At 42.4% G+C, this 17175-nt stretch overlaps 1 protein-coding gene across 18 annotated transcripts in view; it reads left to right on the top strand.

The window, feature by feature from the left end:
* Positions 1 to 17175, top strand: part of TENM3 (teneurin transmembrane protein 3) — a 697856-nt gene that overhangs the window by 650249 nt on the left and 30432 nt on the right. For 14 of the 18 annotated variants that reach the window (XM_079909550.1, XM_079909554.1, XM_079909551.1 and 11 more), the window contains 3 exons: positions 4392 to 4624; positions 5901 to 6055; positions 6848 to 7722. In XM_079909550.1, the coding sequence (XP_079765676.1) occupies positions 4392 to 4624; positions 5901 to 6055; positions 6848 to 7722 (1263 nt within the window). The remainder of the gene's footprint in view (positions 1 to 4391; positions 4625 to 5900; positions 6056 to 6847; positions 7723 to 17175) is intronic. The other 4 variants (XM_079909555.1, XM_079909557.1, XM_079909546.1 and 1 more) reach the window with 2 other exon arrangements.

Raw genomic sequence — 17175 nt, forward strand, 5'->3', positions numbered from 1 at the left:
ATCAGGCACAGTAATAGTAAAGGCTCTTCGCTTGATCTCAGTTTCTTTGATTTTGCTGCTATTAGTCACAATCTCAATGTTGTCATAAACCTTTCTGAAATGAAACTCCCAGTCAGTCACACAAGAAGGCTATTGTACTTCTGCTGCATAGAGATTTCCCCCCATTTCCTGCACCCCAGCTGCCAGCGGCTGACCCTTTGCAGTCATCATAGCCTCCCGTGTTCACAGATGTATTACTGATCTAAAAGCTCATCACCCGTTTGTACCACCATCCCAGCCTCTCCAGGGCTTTGGCTTTTCAGGAAGGCAGAAGGACAAGAACCGCTATCAGAAAACTCTGTGCTTAGATCAGGTGTCCTTGAATCCCAGACCGTCGCACACGTGGCTCAGAGCTTCTTGCCACCAGCCTGGCAACTGCAAATTTCCAAACTCACTTGTCTTTTCTTTTAGAGTTTCAGTACAGATCCCTTCTTTCATTTAGGGAAGGCTGGGACCCAAGAAGCAGCTCTATGTTGCCATAGCAAGCTGCCCTGCCGGCAGTGGATGCAGCTCTCGATTCCTGCTATTCTGTGGGGAGTATTTCCAGGAGCGAATTCTCTTCTCCAGGGCCACGTGCTCCTCCACATTTGTTCTTCTGGACAGTAGAGTTCTCTGCGAGATTAGAGCCTTCACTTGGTGGACATCTTTCAAGCCACTGGCATATACTGCTTGATTTAGAAATTTCTGTGTCCTCGAGGAAGGAGTGCTTCAGGACAGGAAATAGCAAATATAAAGCACCACTTTGGACCTTCTCTTACTGCTGTCCCACTGGGATAAAAGTTATGCCAGTAAAGGCAAAGCTTATGACTCGAATGTCCATTATTTTTGGACCAAGAAAACCCATGCCCTATAGCTGAAGAGAGTGCCTCTGCTACTCAAGCAACCATCTCAGAAATCTGTTGTTTTTCCTCAGAATGAGGGACATCATGAAAAAGGATGCATTCTTCATTTACCTTTATCATCATTGCTCCAGAAACAATTCAAACTGGATGTTTTAGGAAGGATCTGCGTCGTTTTAGTAGTTTAGATGTTATAGTATAACAGCAGGACCAAGGAAACAAATTTGAACGTATCCAAATTTAGAGAATTTTTTTTCCTTGTTTACATTTTCAGAAGTCAAGTTATAGTTTAGTTAACAGTAATTATTACACTTCTACACGGGCTAGAGTTACAAGGCAAAAAGATGTAGCAATGTAAGAGGAGACAGGATACAAGCCATGTCAAGAATAGCTAGGGGGGCTTCCCTGGTGGCGCAGTGGTTGGGAGTCCGCCTGCCGATGCAGGGGACACAGGTTCGTGCCCCAGTCCGGGAAGATCCCACATGCTGCGGAGCAGCTGGGCCCACGAGCCATGGTCGCTGAGCCTGCGCGTCTGGAGCCTGTGCTCTGCAACGGGAGAGGCCACAGCAGTGAGAGGCCCGCGTACCGCAAAAAAAAAAAAAAAAAAAAAAAAAAAAAAGAATAGCTAACGCTTATTTTTTTAAGCATTAAAAATTTTTTAAATTTATTATTTATAAATTTATTTTATTTATTTATTTTTGGCTGTGTTGGCTGCTGTGCGCGGGCTTTCTCTAGTTGTGGCAAGCAGGGGGGCTACTCTTTGTTGCGGTGCACGGGCTTCTCATTGCGGTGGCTTCTCTTGTTGCGGAGCACAGGCTCTAGGCACACGGGCTTCAGTAGTTGTGGCACGTGGGCTCAGTAGTTGTGGCTCGCGGGTTCTAGAGCGCAGGCTCAGTAGTTGTGGTGCACGGGCTTAGTTGCTCCGCGGCATGTGGAATCTTCCCGGACCAGGGCTCGAACCCGTGTCCCCTGCACTAGCAGGCGGATTCTTAACCACTGCGCCACCAGGGAAGCCCAGCTAATACTTACTGAGTACATACTGTGTGGCAAGCACTGTTCTAAGGATTGTACTTGTACTAGTTCATGTAACCCTCTCAGCGTCCTATGAAATCTGCATTATTATCACCTTTACAGATAAGGAATCTGAGGTCACACAGTTAGTGATGCAGCTGGTGTTCAGACCTGGGCACTCTGGTCCAAAGGTCATGCTCATAGCTATGCACCTGGCAAGAAAATAAAATGTATGTATGTATATTTACAACCAACCGTACAATAATTAGTATGTAATCAGGAGATAGGAAAGACTAAAGAATCTCTCCCATGTCATGTCTTCCAAAATAGACCCAGCTTGACTGAGTTGCAGCTGTGTCACCAGCTATATATACGTACCTGGAAGATCAGCTCTGTCGATATCAGACTGATTATGGGGGGGGAAAGCCTCTATAAAATTGCTCTGAATGTTATACTGATATGTAACTTTTCACTTCATTACAGAGTAATAAACTACCGCACTAAGGAACACCATATGTCTCGTTGCATTTAAAACTTCAGGCATCGGGACTTCCCTGGCGGTCCAGTGGTTAAAGCTCGGCGCTCCCAGTGCAGGGGGCACGGGTTCGATCCCTGTTCAGGGAACTAAAATCCCACATGCCGTGGGGCAGCTAAGCCCGCCGCACCTCAACAAAGAGCCCACGGGCTGCTATGAAAGATCCTGCAACTAAGACCCGATGCAGCCAAAAACAAATACCTTTTTTTAATTTAAAAATAAAAATTAAATAAAATTAAATCTCAGGCATCAACTTACAAACATGATACAATAACACTGAGCATGGCAAGTTGATCATCAGCTCTAACCCAGTAGTTCTGAAGGGCTTTTATGTCAGATGGCTTTTTGCATCTCTTTATGAGTTCTTCATATCACTTTTCACCCTTTTCCCTCATATTTACACACTCAAGACCTCTTGCTCTAACCTGTTTCTTGTCACTAAAAGATATTAAAGGCTGGAAAGGAGAATCTGAAGGCGTTCAAGCCTTTGTGGGTCTGGGTGTTTGTCTACCAACATCACCGCCACAGAGCTTTCTAGAGCCCCAGAGCCCTCTACAGACCCCATGTGTGGCCAGCTGTCCCCTCTACCAACGTGAGAAACACCAGTGAACACTAGAGCCTTTCACAGCAGAGCCTTTCACAGCAGAATATCACAGCAGAGACAAGTGCACGTGCTCACCACTTAAAAAGAAGAGCATTAAGTAGTGAGAACTGCTTCATTAGAACCTAACTAGTATTGAGAAAACTACTAAACCATTACTCAGGATAAATATTTTCATGTAGTTAGATTTATACTACATATTTTAAATATCTACATATAAAATAAATGGAAACAAGCCTGTAAGTGTGTGTGTGTGGAGAGAGAAAGAGAATGAGGATAAAATCAGTAAAACCAATTTTGTCATCGAATGATTTGTGGAATCTCCGAGGTTCCTGCCTGTTGACACCTTTGTCAAGGTACCAAATCATTGAAACTCTTTTTAGAATTTTTTTTTCAGAAGGCAATATTTGCACACAGTACAAAATTACATTCATTCCAAGAATGTGGTGTTGAGTATATGTAAGGGGATTACCTTGCAGTTTCAACTATGTGTCATAATTTGTCCATTCCTTGCTAACGTTGGTCTTAACCGTTTTTACAGGTAACGGGACATAACATATTTTACATCTGCACTAATTTAGCTTTATAAAACTGAGGTACTCTGTATTGTGAACAAATGTCTGTATGTCACCAAATTCATAGACATGTTTTAGAGCAGCTTAATTTGCAAATTTTAAAAATGGAAGTGATGAACCCAGCATTCTGACTCAGTGCGTTAGGCCACTAAGACTGCCTCCTTCTCTTGAATGGCCTCATTTTAGTATTTAACCCCATAGCTCAGAACAGACGTTGTCACTGCGTCAGATTACCTTTCTGGATTCCAGTAGAGCAACCCAGACAGACACAGCACTACTTTTTTTTTTCTTTCAAAAGAAGTAATTTTTTTGGAGCCAGGTGGTTTTGGTTTGATTGCAAGAAAAGACAGGAGATTTCCCTACCGTGAGATGCAAGTAAAATCACTAGTATGTTAATACTTCACTGGTGAGTTTGGTAGAGACACCCGTCCCCTGGAATAAACTTGAAGCCTATCGCTCAAAGGCTGTATGTTAATGGCTTTGAATTGAACCAAAAAGATTCCGAGAACTTGCTTCTTTGTTTCAGGCTGGAAGCATGTTGCCTTGTAAAGGTGATTCTTTTTAAGATGGCCGTTTCCTAAATTGTTAAATCCTCGGCAACAGACAAGGAAGGAAAGCAGTCACATTAGAGGTTGCCACCAATTCTTCCAGCCGTTGATCCGGGGTGGGGGGCCGGGGGGGAGGGTCTCGGTTTATAATTAGTTTCTCATCAACTGTTTTATTTTGCTTTCAATTTCTGTGTTTTAGGAGTAACTTTCTTTGTGATGTTTATGTATCATCTTTCTTTACAGCAGCAGCCCAGCTCATAGATACTACCTTGCAACTGATCCAGTCTCAGGGGATTTGTATGTTTCTGACACTAACACTCGCAGGATTTATCGCCCGAAGTCACTCACGGGTGCAAAAGACTTGACTAAAAATGCTGAAGTGGTTGCAGGGACAGGAGAACAGTGCCTTCCTTTTGATGAAGCCAGATGTGGGGATGGAGGGAAGGCTGTGGAAGCCACACTCATGAGTCCCAAAGGTACTGGCATTTATCAATTTGAGGATTTCTTTTTATTAAAAAAAAAAAATGTGGAAAATCCAGTTAGTGCCTGATTGTGTTTCATGCTGCGTCTAATATTTTACCCTCAGCTGTGTTCTGGAAAAGGCTGTTTCACATCTTTTAAAAGCTACTTAGTGTGAAACTGCTAGAATCCTAAGTTGATTTTACAGTAAATATTAGGTTCTTGGCATTTTTTGTCATACCATTTTTTTTTTTAACTTTTGAAAGAATCAAGCAACTACCCAATATCATTCAGGTGGCATCCTGTTCAACTTCAAGGAAGTATCTGAATTCTTTTTTTTTTTTCCCATTGTCCTGGAATTTCTTTGTCATGAATGAGTCCCAGGCCTCCTTAAAAGCCATCACTGGGCTTCCCTGGTGGCGCAGTGGTTGAGAGCCCGCCTGCCGGTGCAGGGGACCCGGGTTCGTGTCCCGGTCCGGGAAGATCCCACGTGCCGCGGAGCCTGCGCGTCCGGAGCCTGTGCTCCGCAACGGGAGAGGCCGCAACAGTGAGAGGCCTGCGTACCACACACAAAAAAAGCCATCACTGAGCAACCCTATTAGCTCTCACTCAGTTTGTAGCTATTAAACTTCAGTTTCTATGCCATGGGAAAAAATGCTTGCTGTGAGGAATTTCTGGAGGTAACAAGGGCTAAAATTCTATGTGATGAAGGTTTCTAGCTTTTAAACCAGTCAGGACTGACTCCTTGCTCATGTTTTATGCCATTTATTACAGTGTTTTTTGGTTTGAGGCTTTGTGTTTTTTGGGGTTTTTTTTTTTTTCATTATAGCTAGATACTATTATGTGAACAAAGACTGGAAGAAAAGTGTTGTGCTGAGTTATTCATACTAGCAAATTTCATTGTAACAAGGTCAATAAAACACTAACCTTGGCTAAGATGTGTTTTTGGTAGAATATAAAGTCCAGTGTAACAGAATAGGACCTGTTTCTATAATTTATAGATGACAACACTGTACAGTCTTTGTATTTAAAACACAGGTACTACCTATATGATTCACACACGAAGGACAGATTCTTACAAATTTCAGTTCTTTATTACATTTTACACTTATACGTAACATGAATGCCTATGTTGGGTTTTTCCTAATGTGTTTGCAACCTGCAGTCTTAACTTGCTGTCTACTGCCCATGTTATCACTGGGGTTAAATGTTGAGTTTCGTGATGGGCCTGAACATTTAATTAAAATTAATCACTTTTGAAAGATTAATAACTGTTACTTCTCTTGGATACAGGAATGGCGATCGATAAAAATGGATTAATCTACTTTGTTGATGGAACCATGATCAGAAAAGTTGATCAGAATGGAATCATATCAACTCTCCTAGGCTCTAACGATCTGACTTCAGCCAGACCTTTAACTTGTGACACGAGCATGCACATCAGCCAGGTAGTGAAAACATTACGCCCAATTGTCTGTTTTTCTTCTAAGTGACTTGATTTCCTGTGTCAGTACGCTATGATGACACTGTGTTAAACCGCGCGTGGCATGGGCATCAGTCGTTGTGGTAGAGCCGCTCCACTAGAATGTGTCTCAGGAGCTAATAATGAAAAGTTATCTTCTTCTCCAGCTCTGCATTTGAAGAATTCAGTGAGATACAGAATAGTTATCACTAAGAAGTGCTAATCATTTGTAGTAAAATACCAGTAAAGTAGCAGCATGCAGATATTCCAAAAAGAACAAAACAGCTTAAATCTCTAATCTTTTGATTGCGTGAGGTCCTTAAGTAGTGGAGAGAACCCACTAGGGTTAGTCCTCAGGGACTTATATTTAGAATTAGAAACTTTACTATTGGCCTGATTAAAAACACAAGGGAACAGTAATGTATTCATAACCTAGAAAGCCCCGCACTGGGTGATTGTTACTGCTAAAAAGAACAAGTATGTTCACATCTCATTGATATGTGTTAACTCACTACTTATGATTCATTTGCTATTTGGCTAGAACTTGCAAATCTTTCAATGAGCTGCATTTTTAAATAAAATTTTATTTCCTACATTTGTCTCCACTCAAAACCTTTTAAGTTTATTTCACTGTATCTATTTTAAAAACAATTTTTAAACAGTTTACCAAATCAATGGTAATTTCCCCAGATTTCCCCAGTGAATTTCTAATTTACTCTTCTGGCAAATTAACAGCAGCTCAGTAACTGAGTAACCAGACCATTTCTTTTTTATGAAGGTACGTCTGGAATGGCCCACTGACCTAGCCATTAACCCTATGGATAACTCCATTTATGTCCTGGATAATAATGTAGTTTTACAGATCACTGAAAATCGTCAAGTGCGCATTGCTGCTGGGCGGCCCATGCATTGCCAGGTGCCAGGAGTGGAATATTCTGTGGGCAAGCACGCAGTTCAGACGACCCTGGAGTCGGCTACTGCCATTGCTGTGTCCTACAGTGGGGTCCTGTACATCACTGAAACCGACGAAAAGAAAATTAACCGGATAAGGCAAGTCACCACAGATGGGGAGATCTCCCTGGTTGCTGGGATACCGTCAGAGTGTGACTGCAAAAACGATGCCAATTGTGACTGCTACCAGAGCGGAGATGGCTATGCCAAAGATGCCAAACTGAGCGCTCCGTCCTCCCTTGCCGCCTCTCCGGATGGTACCCTGTACATTGCAGACCTAGGAAACATTCGGATCCGGGCTGTGTCAAAGAACAAGCCTTTACTTAACTCTATGAACTTCTATGAAGTTGCCTCTCCAACTGATCAAGAACTCTATATCTTTGACGTCAATGGCACTCACCAGTATACTGTGAGTTTAGTCACTGGCGATTATCTGTACAATTTTAGCTACAGCAATGACAATGATATTACTGCTGTGACCGACAGTAACGGCAATACCCTTAGGATTAGACGGGACCCAAATCGGATGCCAGTTCGAGTGGTGTCTCCTGATAACCAAGTGATATGGTTGACCATAGGAACAAATGGATGTTTGAAAAGCATGACCGCTCAAGGACTGGAATTAGTTTTGTTTACTTACCATGGCAACAGCGGCCTTTTAGCCACTAAAAGCGATGAAACTGGATGGACAACATTTTTTGAGTAAGTAAATCAAAATTCTACTCTGATTATAAAATACTGTGATATAATAATGTAATCTAAAATAATAACAGTATAATCCTTTTTCTGTTTATTTGTTCGTTTTTATTGAAGTATAGTTGGTTTACAATGTTGTGTTAGTTTCAGGTGTACAGCAAAATGATTCAGTTATACATATATATATATATATTTCTTTTTCAGGTTCTTTTCCATTTTAAGTTATTACAAGATATCGAATATAGTTCCCTGTGCTATACAGTAGGTCCTTGTTGTTTATCTATTTTATGTACAGTAGTGTGGATAATAATAGTACAATCTTAAGGGCAAGTGGGATTCAGCTTTTTGGGGGGCCTGGAGCTTCTGTAATTTGGGGATCCCTTTTTCTGAAAAAAAAAAAAAAAGACAAAACTAGACTCAGGGTCTTGGAAGGGACCCAGGCAGGTGGGGAGCCCTGAAGCTTAAGTTTCATTACCATCGAGATCAATCTACCTCTGCTTAAAGATTAATTTAATATTTTACTTCATACAGACCTAATATATTAGCAGCAAACTTTTGGGGAAACATACTGCAGCCTTGGCTTTAGGCAAAAGCTTTTGGGGTTTATATTTGCCCGTGTGCTAAAGCTGACTGTTTTGGGAGCTGTCACTGAAGGGAAACTTTAAAAACATGTACAATGAACCTGGCTGAACCCATCAGCACCACAGATAGAAGGGCTTCACTTTTTATCATCAGTGATTGGAGAATCTAAACTCCACCTATAAGGACCTTACCGCTAAATGCAAATGAAATAGCTGGTCACTCTGAAAGCATATGAAAACGTAGAAGGAGCGTCCCGCTGGGGTATTCTACTAAATTTGTGGAGGCGTGGCCCAGGCAACGTGCTCTTTGAACAGTCACATTTTGTGACTGTGTAAAGTCACTTTCCATACTTGTTCATTCCACTAACATTGCACAGATCATAAGGGGAAATCAGATGTGCAGGGACGGCATGCTGACCAACGCAAAACACTCCTGGAAATGAATATTGAGTTCCTTCGTGGGACGTTCTCGATGAAATGCAGAAGCAAATGTACTTTCTGTAGGAACACAGCTCCAAAATTATGAGAAGAGTCAGTAGAAAAAAATGATCCAATACACAAATATTTTCCATACAACTTTTCTGGAATAGAACTTACACATTAGGCTTAGTTCTCCTGTACCTTGGATTGCTTTTCTTTTTTTCACAGATTCCCTTTTCATAAAATGAATGTTACCCAGCAGCATGATTTTGTCAGCGGAACAAACCTTTGCAATTGAATGACATTAAAATTCTGTTCTTAGCATTCCTTTTGCTCATTTTAGGATCACAATAGGAAAGGAATAAATTGGAAGTTAATGGCGAGCACTTCCTTTCAAAGTGATAGCAGGCTCTGTTGCCAAAGAGGCGAAAAAAGAGTAGAGTAAAAATGCTCCCATCAGATGAGACTGGGCAGGAGAGCTGCTCTGATTATAAGATCTTCAGGAAATGATGGTGGCATTTGTAGGGTTTCGGTTTAAAAGCAGGGGCGAAAATAGAGAAATAAGGTTTTAGTACAGTCTAGGACTCAAGCTCTGCTCTGTGAGCCATGTTTGAATGTGTTCTTATTTGTTCCCGGGAATTGACAATGCACAGAAGTTCGTCACGTGGGTTCCTACTGACGCATGGACTTCTGCAACACGCATACAGGTTCACTAATGACCTACAATGAGAAATGGATATACTCCATTGGTGGAGTTGATGTGGGATAGTATAAACAAATTTGGGATTTTTACTTTTTTAATATTATGGTACACAAAGAAGACACATTTCTCTAGTACTAAACACTCTCCAAGAATTTCAGACTTAGTGAAGAATCAACATGACTGCTAAGGTAGAGGCTGAGTTGGCAAACCTGTCTTGTGAATGTAATGGGCAAGCACTGTTTGCAAGAATGAAAGTTTTTAATTAATTAAAATAAATCACAATGATATTTGCACTAATACAGACCCATTACACATCATATTTAAAGTATATCTGTTAAGTCTTACATCTAGATAAATTACAATAAAGGCAACTATTCCAAAAAGCATTATTGAAGTATTCCACCAAATATAAACATCATAATTATATACACACACGCATATAAACATGTGTTTGCTATAACTTAAGAATATAGTAGTTTACAGCACTTGAGAAACAGCTTTTCTAATCAAAGAAACAGAAATATTGCTTTCAAAAAAGTGTTTTTGTTAATTTTCCTTTAGATGTCTGCAGCAAAGACATGATTTAAAAATTTCCAAGAGACATTTGTGCACTTTGCAAAACAGTGTATTACTGTACAAGACAGGAAAAAAAAATAGAGCATTTAACCTAAGTAATTCAGAATCATCATATCAGAATGACAAATGATCATTTTTTTTTGATCATTTTTTTCTTTCTGTACGTTCTTATAATTTAGCTGTGAATGAGCAAGGGTCCACCCTTTCTAAGGGTGAGAAACATTAAAACACGTTCAAAAGTAAGTGCGTAAAGGAGTGTCATCGTCAGGCAGCCCCTCCGAAAGCACCCTCTGGATTCTGACAGAGTGGCCCCTTTCTGTCTGTGTAAGTCTGAGATTGTTGATGGACACACTCAACCCCCCACCTCTACTCGTCAGAGCCTTGACAACAACAGTTTCTGCTTATTCTGTGCTGACTCGGATATATGAGACTGGATGTGAAGGTTCTAGAAGAGCCAGAGGGGACTCTGAATCCCTGTCAAGCTTCCTTGGTGTTTGTCGTTACTAGTGAGCTGGCAGACTCCCAGAACCCTAGTACATGTCTGTAATATTTCCCCTCACGTTCTTATAGTACTACATGTCTAATTTAGACCTTTTAAGGGTACTTGGTACTTTCGTAAAGAAGGGATGTGAGAGGTTTGACAATGGTCACAGTTTTACCAAAACCACAAGGAGATTATGGGGGAAAAAAAACACACTTCACAGTTGAAAAACACCTGTTTTCTATGACTTTTGTGACAGTAGTTCCTCGATCTGTTACATGCTGTATCTATCTACGTACAACTACCTTGCAAAGAAAGATTAAACTTTTCAGCCCAAATTCCCATTTGTATGTGTCCAGCTTTCTAGCTAGCCTAGTGTCTAAAAAGCCTTGAGATTAAAGCTTTATCGGATAGAAACAGATGGGAGAAGACCTGGGATCAATAAATTCCCTACCAGTAAAAAGTGCAGTCGCTGCAGTTTCTGCCAAAGAAATTTTAAAAGAGAATTAGCTGAAATTGCATGTTTTAATTTCACTTCTTTTTTTCTCAGTGCAAACTTTCATTTACCATCAGCACGTCACAGTCTCGCGACATGTGTGGCACAGAACGTACAGAGTGAAATGTGAAAGTATTTTCTAAAATGCAAGCTGTGCTATTATCTCTGTAGCTCCCACGGCTCTTGGGAGCTTGCAGTGCACGTAGAACGCTCCCAACAGCTATTTGTTGAATGAAGGAGTAGAGGAGTTCACCTGTGGTCAGGTGAACGGTTATTTATAGAGAAGAGTCGGATGAAACCTAGAGCTGCCTCCGTTGGGAGAGTATCATGTGAATGTTTGCCTTCTGAAACAGTTCAGACTTTTCCGTAGCAAGAGTTAATGCTGAAAATATTAACACTTCTCATTTTTGTTGTTGATTTTTTGAAATATATTTACCTACTATTACACATTTACTCTCTTTTGCTTTATAAAGTAAGGACTTCCTCAGTTGACCTTGTTATTACAATAATTAACGAAAATTAAAACTTCATACTGGTAGCACTTTCTTCTGAAATGTTGGGATTAAAGAGTTAAAGACAGAAAACATTTCCCATGCAAATACAGTTTAAGTATACTGTTGCCCCTGGTAACAGGAAGAATGGCTCTAGGAAAAGGAAACCCGACTCTCAACTTGAGATTCTCATCAGTCACCAACAAAATAGGGTGACTTTCGGGTTCACTGGTAGTTTGCAAAGCACAAGAAACCTTCATTTCAGAAACTAGAGATACCGTCTTTGGCACAGCAATTTCTCTCCGTGTTACTTGTGATTTTTGTGTCCCTACTGTGATTTGTTAGGGAAGTGGCCAGTGTTCTTAGACATGCTACAGACGGTGTGATAGGAAGACAGGTGTCAGGTAGTTTATAACTCAGCTCTGAAATCCCTGAGTTAGACTAATATGTTTCACGAGCGGAATAATTATTTGTTGCTAATTGAATAAGCCATCTTGCCTCAGACCTCCTCTTCCGTTGAGTTGCTGGGCGGTAGAAAGGATGTCCATCTGGCTCTGGTGTCCCCTTGTCTGAGGACCCTGTGATGAGCCTACTTACCCCCTTCACTTAGTATTAGGGAGTATTTTGTGCTGGTCTTCATACCATTTTCAAACAATTATTACACGTTATAATTCCTTAGCTAGAGTAATTCCAGGGAGACCCAAAAGATCTTACTTGCTAGAAATCTATTATTTAAAAAGTTCATAGCCAGAGCGAAACCTCAGTTCTTCACTTGAATGCACACAAAAGCAAACCCAGTTTATTGAACTGGGCAATTGAGTCAAGTATTTAATGACTAACGGCATTTCACAGTTCTCTGCTTGCTCACCCCGTAAGCTACAAACCGTGCGGGCACATCTAGAGGCTCTTCTGTCTGCTTAGAGAAGACAGCGTGGACAAAACACCTCTGAGTTCTGGCTGACGTGTACGTGCACACAGCCGGGCGGTGACAGTTTTCTATCTTGGGACTTGGAATATTTGGGGCTTTATATGCACGGGGCTGACTGTGGTCTTTCGTGAGCTCTATTCAGATTCACGGAGCAAATAAATGAGTTTCAGCTCTTACACATTCACGGAGGTGTATATGGGTCTCCAGCTTCTCATTTGGGTGCTTTACTGTCCCTCATTCAAGCTGAGCAATTTCAGAACGAGCTTCTTAACCATTTCTTTATAATGAACGTAACCCCGAGCCCACGACAGATCCACAGCTGCCACTGACATCAGTTCCGATCGTCTGGGAGAAGATGGAAAAGGGCATCTCAGAGAAGGAGAGAGAGGCAGCGTAAGGCGTACCTGGGCTTCAGATCCAGAGCAGTGAGCAAAAAGCGCAGGGAACCTAGGAGAACTCAGTGGTGGTTATTCCCGGTCGGGAAAGATGCGTGCGGTCCCCTTGACACTGAATCACGTCTAAATAGCTGGGCATCTGTGCCAGGCTGTGTTCTCTTGGTGTGTGTGTGTGACTATAATAGCTCATGATGTTAGAGAAATCACAGAGGCACCTTCCATGGGACGAAACTGAGAAGATAGCCTTTCCCTTGGTAGGCATCTGACATCAAACCCAGAAATTCAAACGCTGAAGCCACGTTTCGTTGCTATTTCTGCCCAAAATTGCATTAAAAACAAAGCAACCCATTTTACAAATACATTTCTAAAACTGATGCCCAATTCCTCTCCTTTATTTTCCTTTTTCTCTTTCTTTCCTCATGGAAGAAAAAATTTGCTGCATTAAGGATGATTTTAAGAGATTTTATCAGCAGATCACTTAAATTCATGGGAAAATGCTGTGGTTGATTTCCATTTTTGCTGTTTTGTTTAATTGTTTAATAATTTTGCTTTAAGTTTGTAACCAGAATGTATAGTCCCAGGGACATCAGTAAAAAAAAGTGTGTAGCCAATTGAATAATTGTACATTTTTGTACATTTCAAACACTAACCTGAACGCTACTAAGGCAATGCTTTTACTAATGCTTGATTTAATCCAATTTTCTTCTGCAATCTAGTTTTAAGTTAGATGACCTGATAGCATCATATCTGGGTGTGTCAGCAACTTCCCTTACACAGTGATTATCAGATGATTTACTTACTCTAAGACCAAGTTATATACACCAGCCATTTTAAAGGGTTGTCTGATAACAGGGCAAGAAATCTACACGGTGACAACCGGTGAAAGGGAACTTTATTATTTTATAATCACAGAACTGAAGATGGACAGTTGGGTATTTTCCAGAGACTGTCCGGCATCTCTGACTGATTCCTATGATATCAAAATAAAAGCAACCTCAGCATCCCTCCCTCCAGGCTACCCTAACTCCTAGACTCCCAGAAGAAGCCCCTTGCCTGTGTTCCAGGATCCTGGCTTCAGAATATCTTGAGGTGTCAAAGCACAGCTAACGTGGACTCTGTTCTCTTCTGGACTCCATCCCAGGGTTGGGGGAGATGACCTAGGAAGGAGATAAGATGATTGGGGAAACCATCATCCCTGATTCCTCATAACATCCCTAGTTTCTTCCATATAACAAAGTGAATCAGCTATACATGTACATATATCCCCATATGCCCTCCCTCTTGCATCTTCCTCCCACTCTCCCTATCCCACGCCTCTAGGTGGTCACAAAGCACCGAGCTGATCTCCCTGTGCTATGCGGCTGCTTCCCACTAGCTATCTGTTTTACATTTGGTAGTGTATATATGTCCATGCCACTCTCTTGCTTTGTCCCAGCTTCTCCCTCCCTGCCGTGTCCTCAAGTCCATTCTCTACATCTGCGTCTTTATTCCTGTCCTGCCCCTAGGTTCATGAGAACCATTTTTTTTTTTAGATTCCATATATAATCTGAGGTTCTTAGTGAGACCCCTAAAGGTACGAAGCAAGGTGAGCAGGCCGAGGCGGGGTGTCCAGGCCAGAGGAGAGCATTTCCTTGGGAGGCAGAGCGTGGTAGGTTTTAGAAAGAACGTGCAGCTCAGAATGACAAGAGCGCAGAGCATGTGTGAAAGCAGGAAAAAGAAGGTGGGTGGAGATCACAGTTTCGATCAAGCAGGGCTAAACCTGACCACCTGGTGATCCTGGGTGGACAGGCTTCCCATGAAGGAGATTACCAGGAAGGCAACGTGGTCCATCTGGGGACAATATAAGGATGGACTGAATGTAGAAAAGTAGGAGGCTGAGAAAAGGGGGAGAGAGGAGTTAGGAGACAGTAAATCCAGTTGGGAGGTGAAGGCCTGACCCACAGACGGGCACTGAAATTGCAGAGAAGGAGGTGGTTCGTCATTAGGAAATGAAATATAACATGGTGACTGAATGCAAGAGGAGAGGGAAAAGAGAATCTGCTGACCTAGCGACCAAGTGGGCAGGAAATACAGGGAGGACGCAGGTTGGTAGAAACAGATGAGCTCTGATTTGGAAACTATGGCTTTGAGGGGACCGTAGTCCATTCCAGCCCAGCATGTGTTCGGAAACAGCCAGTGAGAACTCAGGGCAAGTCAGTTCTAGAGACGTGGGCATGGGGCCCATGGAAAGAGCTGAGCCCCAAGTGTGAATGAGATCTAGCTGGGGGGGGGGAAACGTGTGAATATATGAATTTACAGACTAGGGTTTCCTATGGCTCAACAACGGAGACAGTACGAGTGTTCACACTTCAGGGTCGCCTTTTCTGCTACTGGACGCCATCCCCCCGATTACTGATGCCATCAGATCTGGGCCTCGCCTTGTGTGTTACCTCCCCTTCTGTATTTGTCCCCTCTTTGCTCCCTCTTGTTCCTTAACTGCCTACGTCTGACCATCCCTCTGCTTTCCCTCCATCCTCACACTTTCCACGATATCCACTTTCTCTCATAAAGCTTGTGAACAGACAGCATTTTAGTCTAAGTGTTGTTCATCTTAGATTCCCAGTCTCCCCACTACGTCTATTGTTTTTCCTCCCAGTCCTTCCTTATTTCCAAATCATTGACGTCCCATTCGTTCCTTGATGCCTCTTTCTCTCTGTTCTCTATTTGCCGTCTTTTCTGAGAAGCAGCGTAAGCTGATTGGGAAAAGGCATTCGGTGTGGAAACTGAGAACCTGGGCTCCAGCCTGACTTTGTCACTTACTCCACCTGTGGGTCCGCGCAAGGCACGGCGCCCCTCTAAAATTCTGTGCCCTCACCTGCGAAACGCAAGGCTTCTTAGTAATTAAAAATTCTTGCTGCTCTAAGAAAATGCGTGATTCTGCCATTTCTCCCCAACTTTTCCTAGGTCCCTGTCAAGGCTGATTCCTAAAGAAACAACATTTAAGAAGTTACCAGATTTCTTTTGCTAAAATAGTGTGGCGTTTCAGCCAAACCTGGTATCTATTATGCCGCTGGTAGTCGTAGCAATTTACAATAATAACATTTCTCTTTCCAAATGGGCTTCGTACTTTTATTTTAACCTTTCCAGCTTTACCATAAGTCTTTCAAATCCACCTTGTCCTCACTCACTGCACAGCCATTTCCTGGGTGGGTCTCAGTGAGTGGCCAGGATACAAAGAGGAGAGCTCCGGAGAAGGATGGGTTTGTCCCCTGAGCGCTCCCGGGCCCCATGGAATCAATCAGGGAGGATGAGGGCATGCACAGTTCTGTCTGACAGATTCTTTGGAACAAAAATTTCCCTGACATCCCCTCTCCAGCAAGTCTACATTTCAAGGCCTGGCCAAGACCTGTTATCTAAACAAATAAGACGTGTCCCACTCGTTTCAGCCTTCCGTAGTCAATAAACCTTTTCTAAATGGTTTGACTGAGATCCTGTGTTAATGAGGGCTCACCCACAGTCTGTCAATCCACAAAGGGCGCTAATTCTGGAATGTCCTGACTCGGATCCCTTTGTCTCAGGCCTGTGAATTTCAGGGCTGGTCATCATCACTTCATCAGCTCTCCCTGATATGGTGATGACCACGGAAGGAAAGAGGCATTGGGCCACTTTTCTTGAATTCGATCTTTGAAAAATATCGAAAATAATGAAAAATGTCCTATCCACGACCATCTGTCACTAGGCTCGATGTTCAAAGTAAGGGCGGGACCAGAGGTGAGAAAGCAAAGATCTGCCTTTGTCTGTGGTCTTCTGAACTCGTGTTGTCCGGGTGTCCGTGGTCTTCTGAACTCATGTTATCTGGGTGTCTGTGGTCTTCTGAACTCATGTTATCTGGGTGTCTGTGGTCTTCTGAACTCACGTTATCTGGGTGTCTGTGGTCTTCTGAACTCACGTTGTCTGGGTGTCTGTGGTCTTCTGAACTCCTGTTATCTGGGTGTCTGTGGTCTTCTGAACTCATGTTGTCTGGGTGTCTGTGGTCTTCTGAACTCGTGTTGTCTGGGTGTCTGTGGTCTTCTGAACTCATGTTATCTGGGTGTTGCCAAACAGGATAGTGGCTTGACTGTAGGCCGCTGCCCTTTCCGGGTTTATGAAGCAAAGCAATGGCCAGAATTTTGCCCCATCGCAAGACCTCTGAATAAAATGCGACAGCAGCAGAGAAATGTAAGTGTGTGTTAACCCCTCTTTCCGCTCCCACCCTTGCAGTTCCACCCGTTCTCATCAGGATCCTCTTAGCCCTGGACACAAACATCATGTAAAATAATACCTTCTTTTGTCTTTCTTACTTTGCATCTTCCCCGTTAGTTCTGGTAATGTGTAGGTAGCAGACAGCTAAGTACCAGGTGAACCAATGA

This window comes from Stenella coeruleoalba, assembly GCF_951394435.1.
Source record: "Stenella coeruleoalba genome assembly, chromosome: 21".
Classification (NCBI taxonomy): Eukaryota; Metazoa; Chordata; class Mammalia; order Artiodactyla; family Delphinidae; genus Stenella; species Stenella coeruleoalba.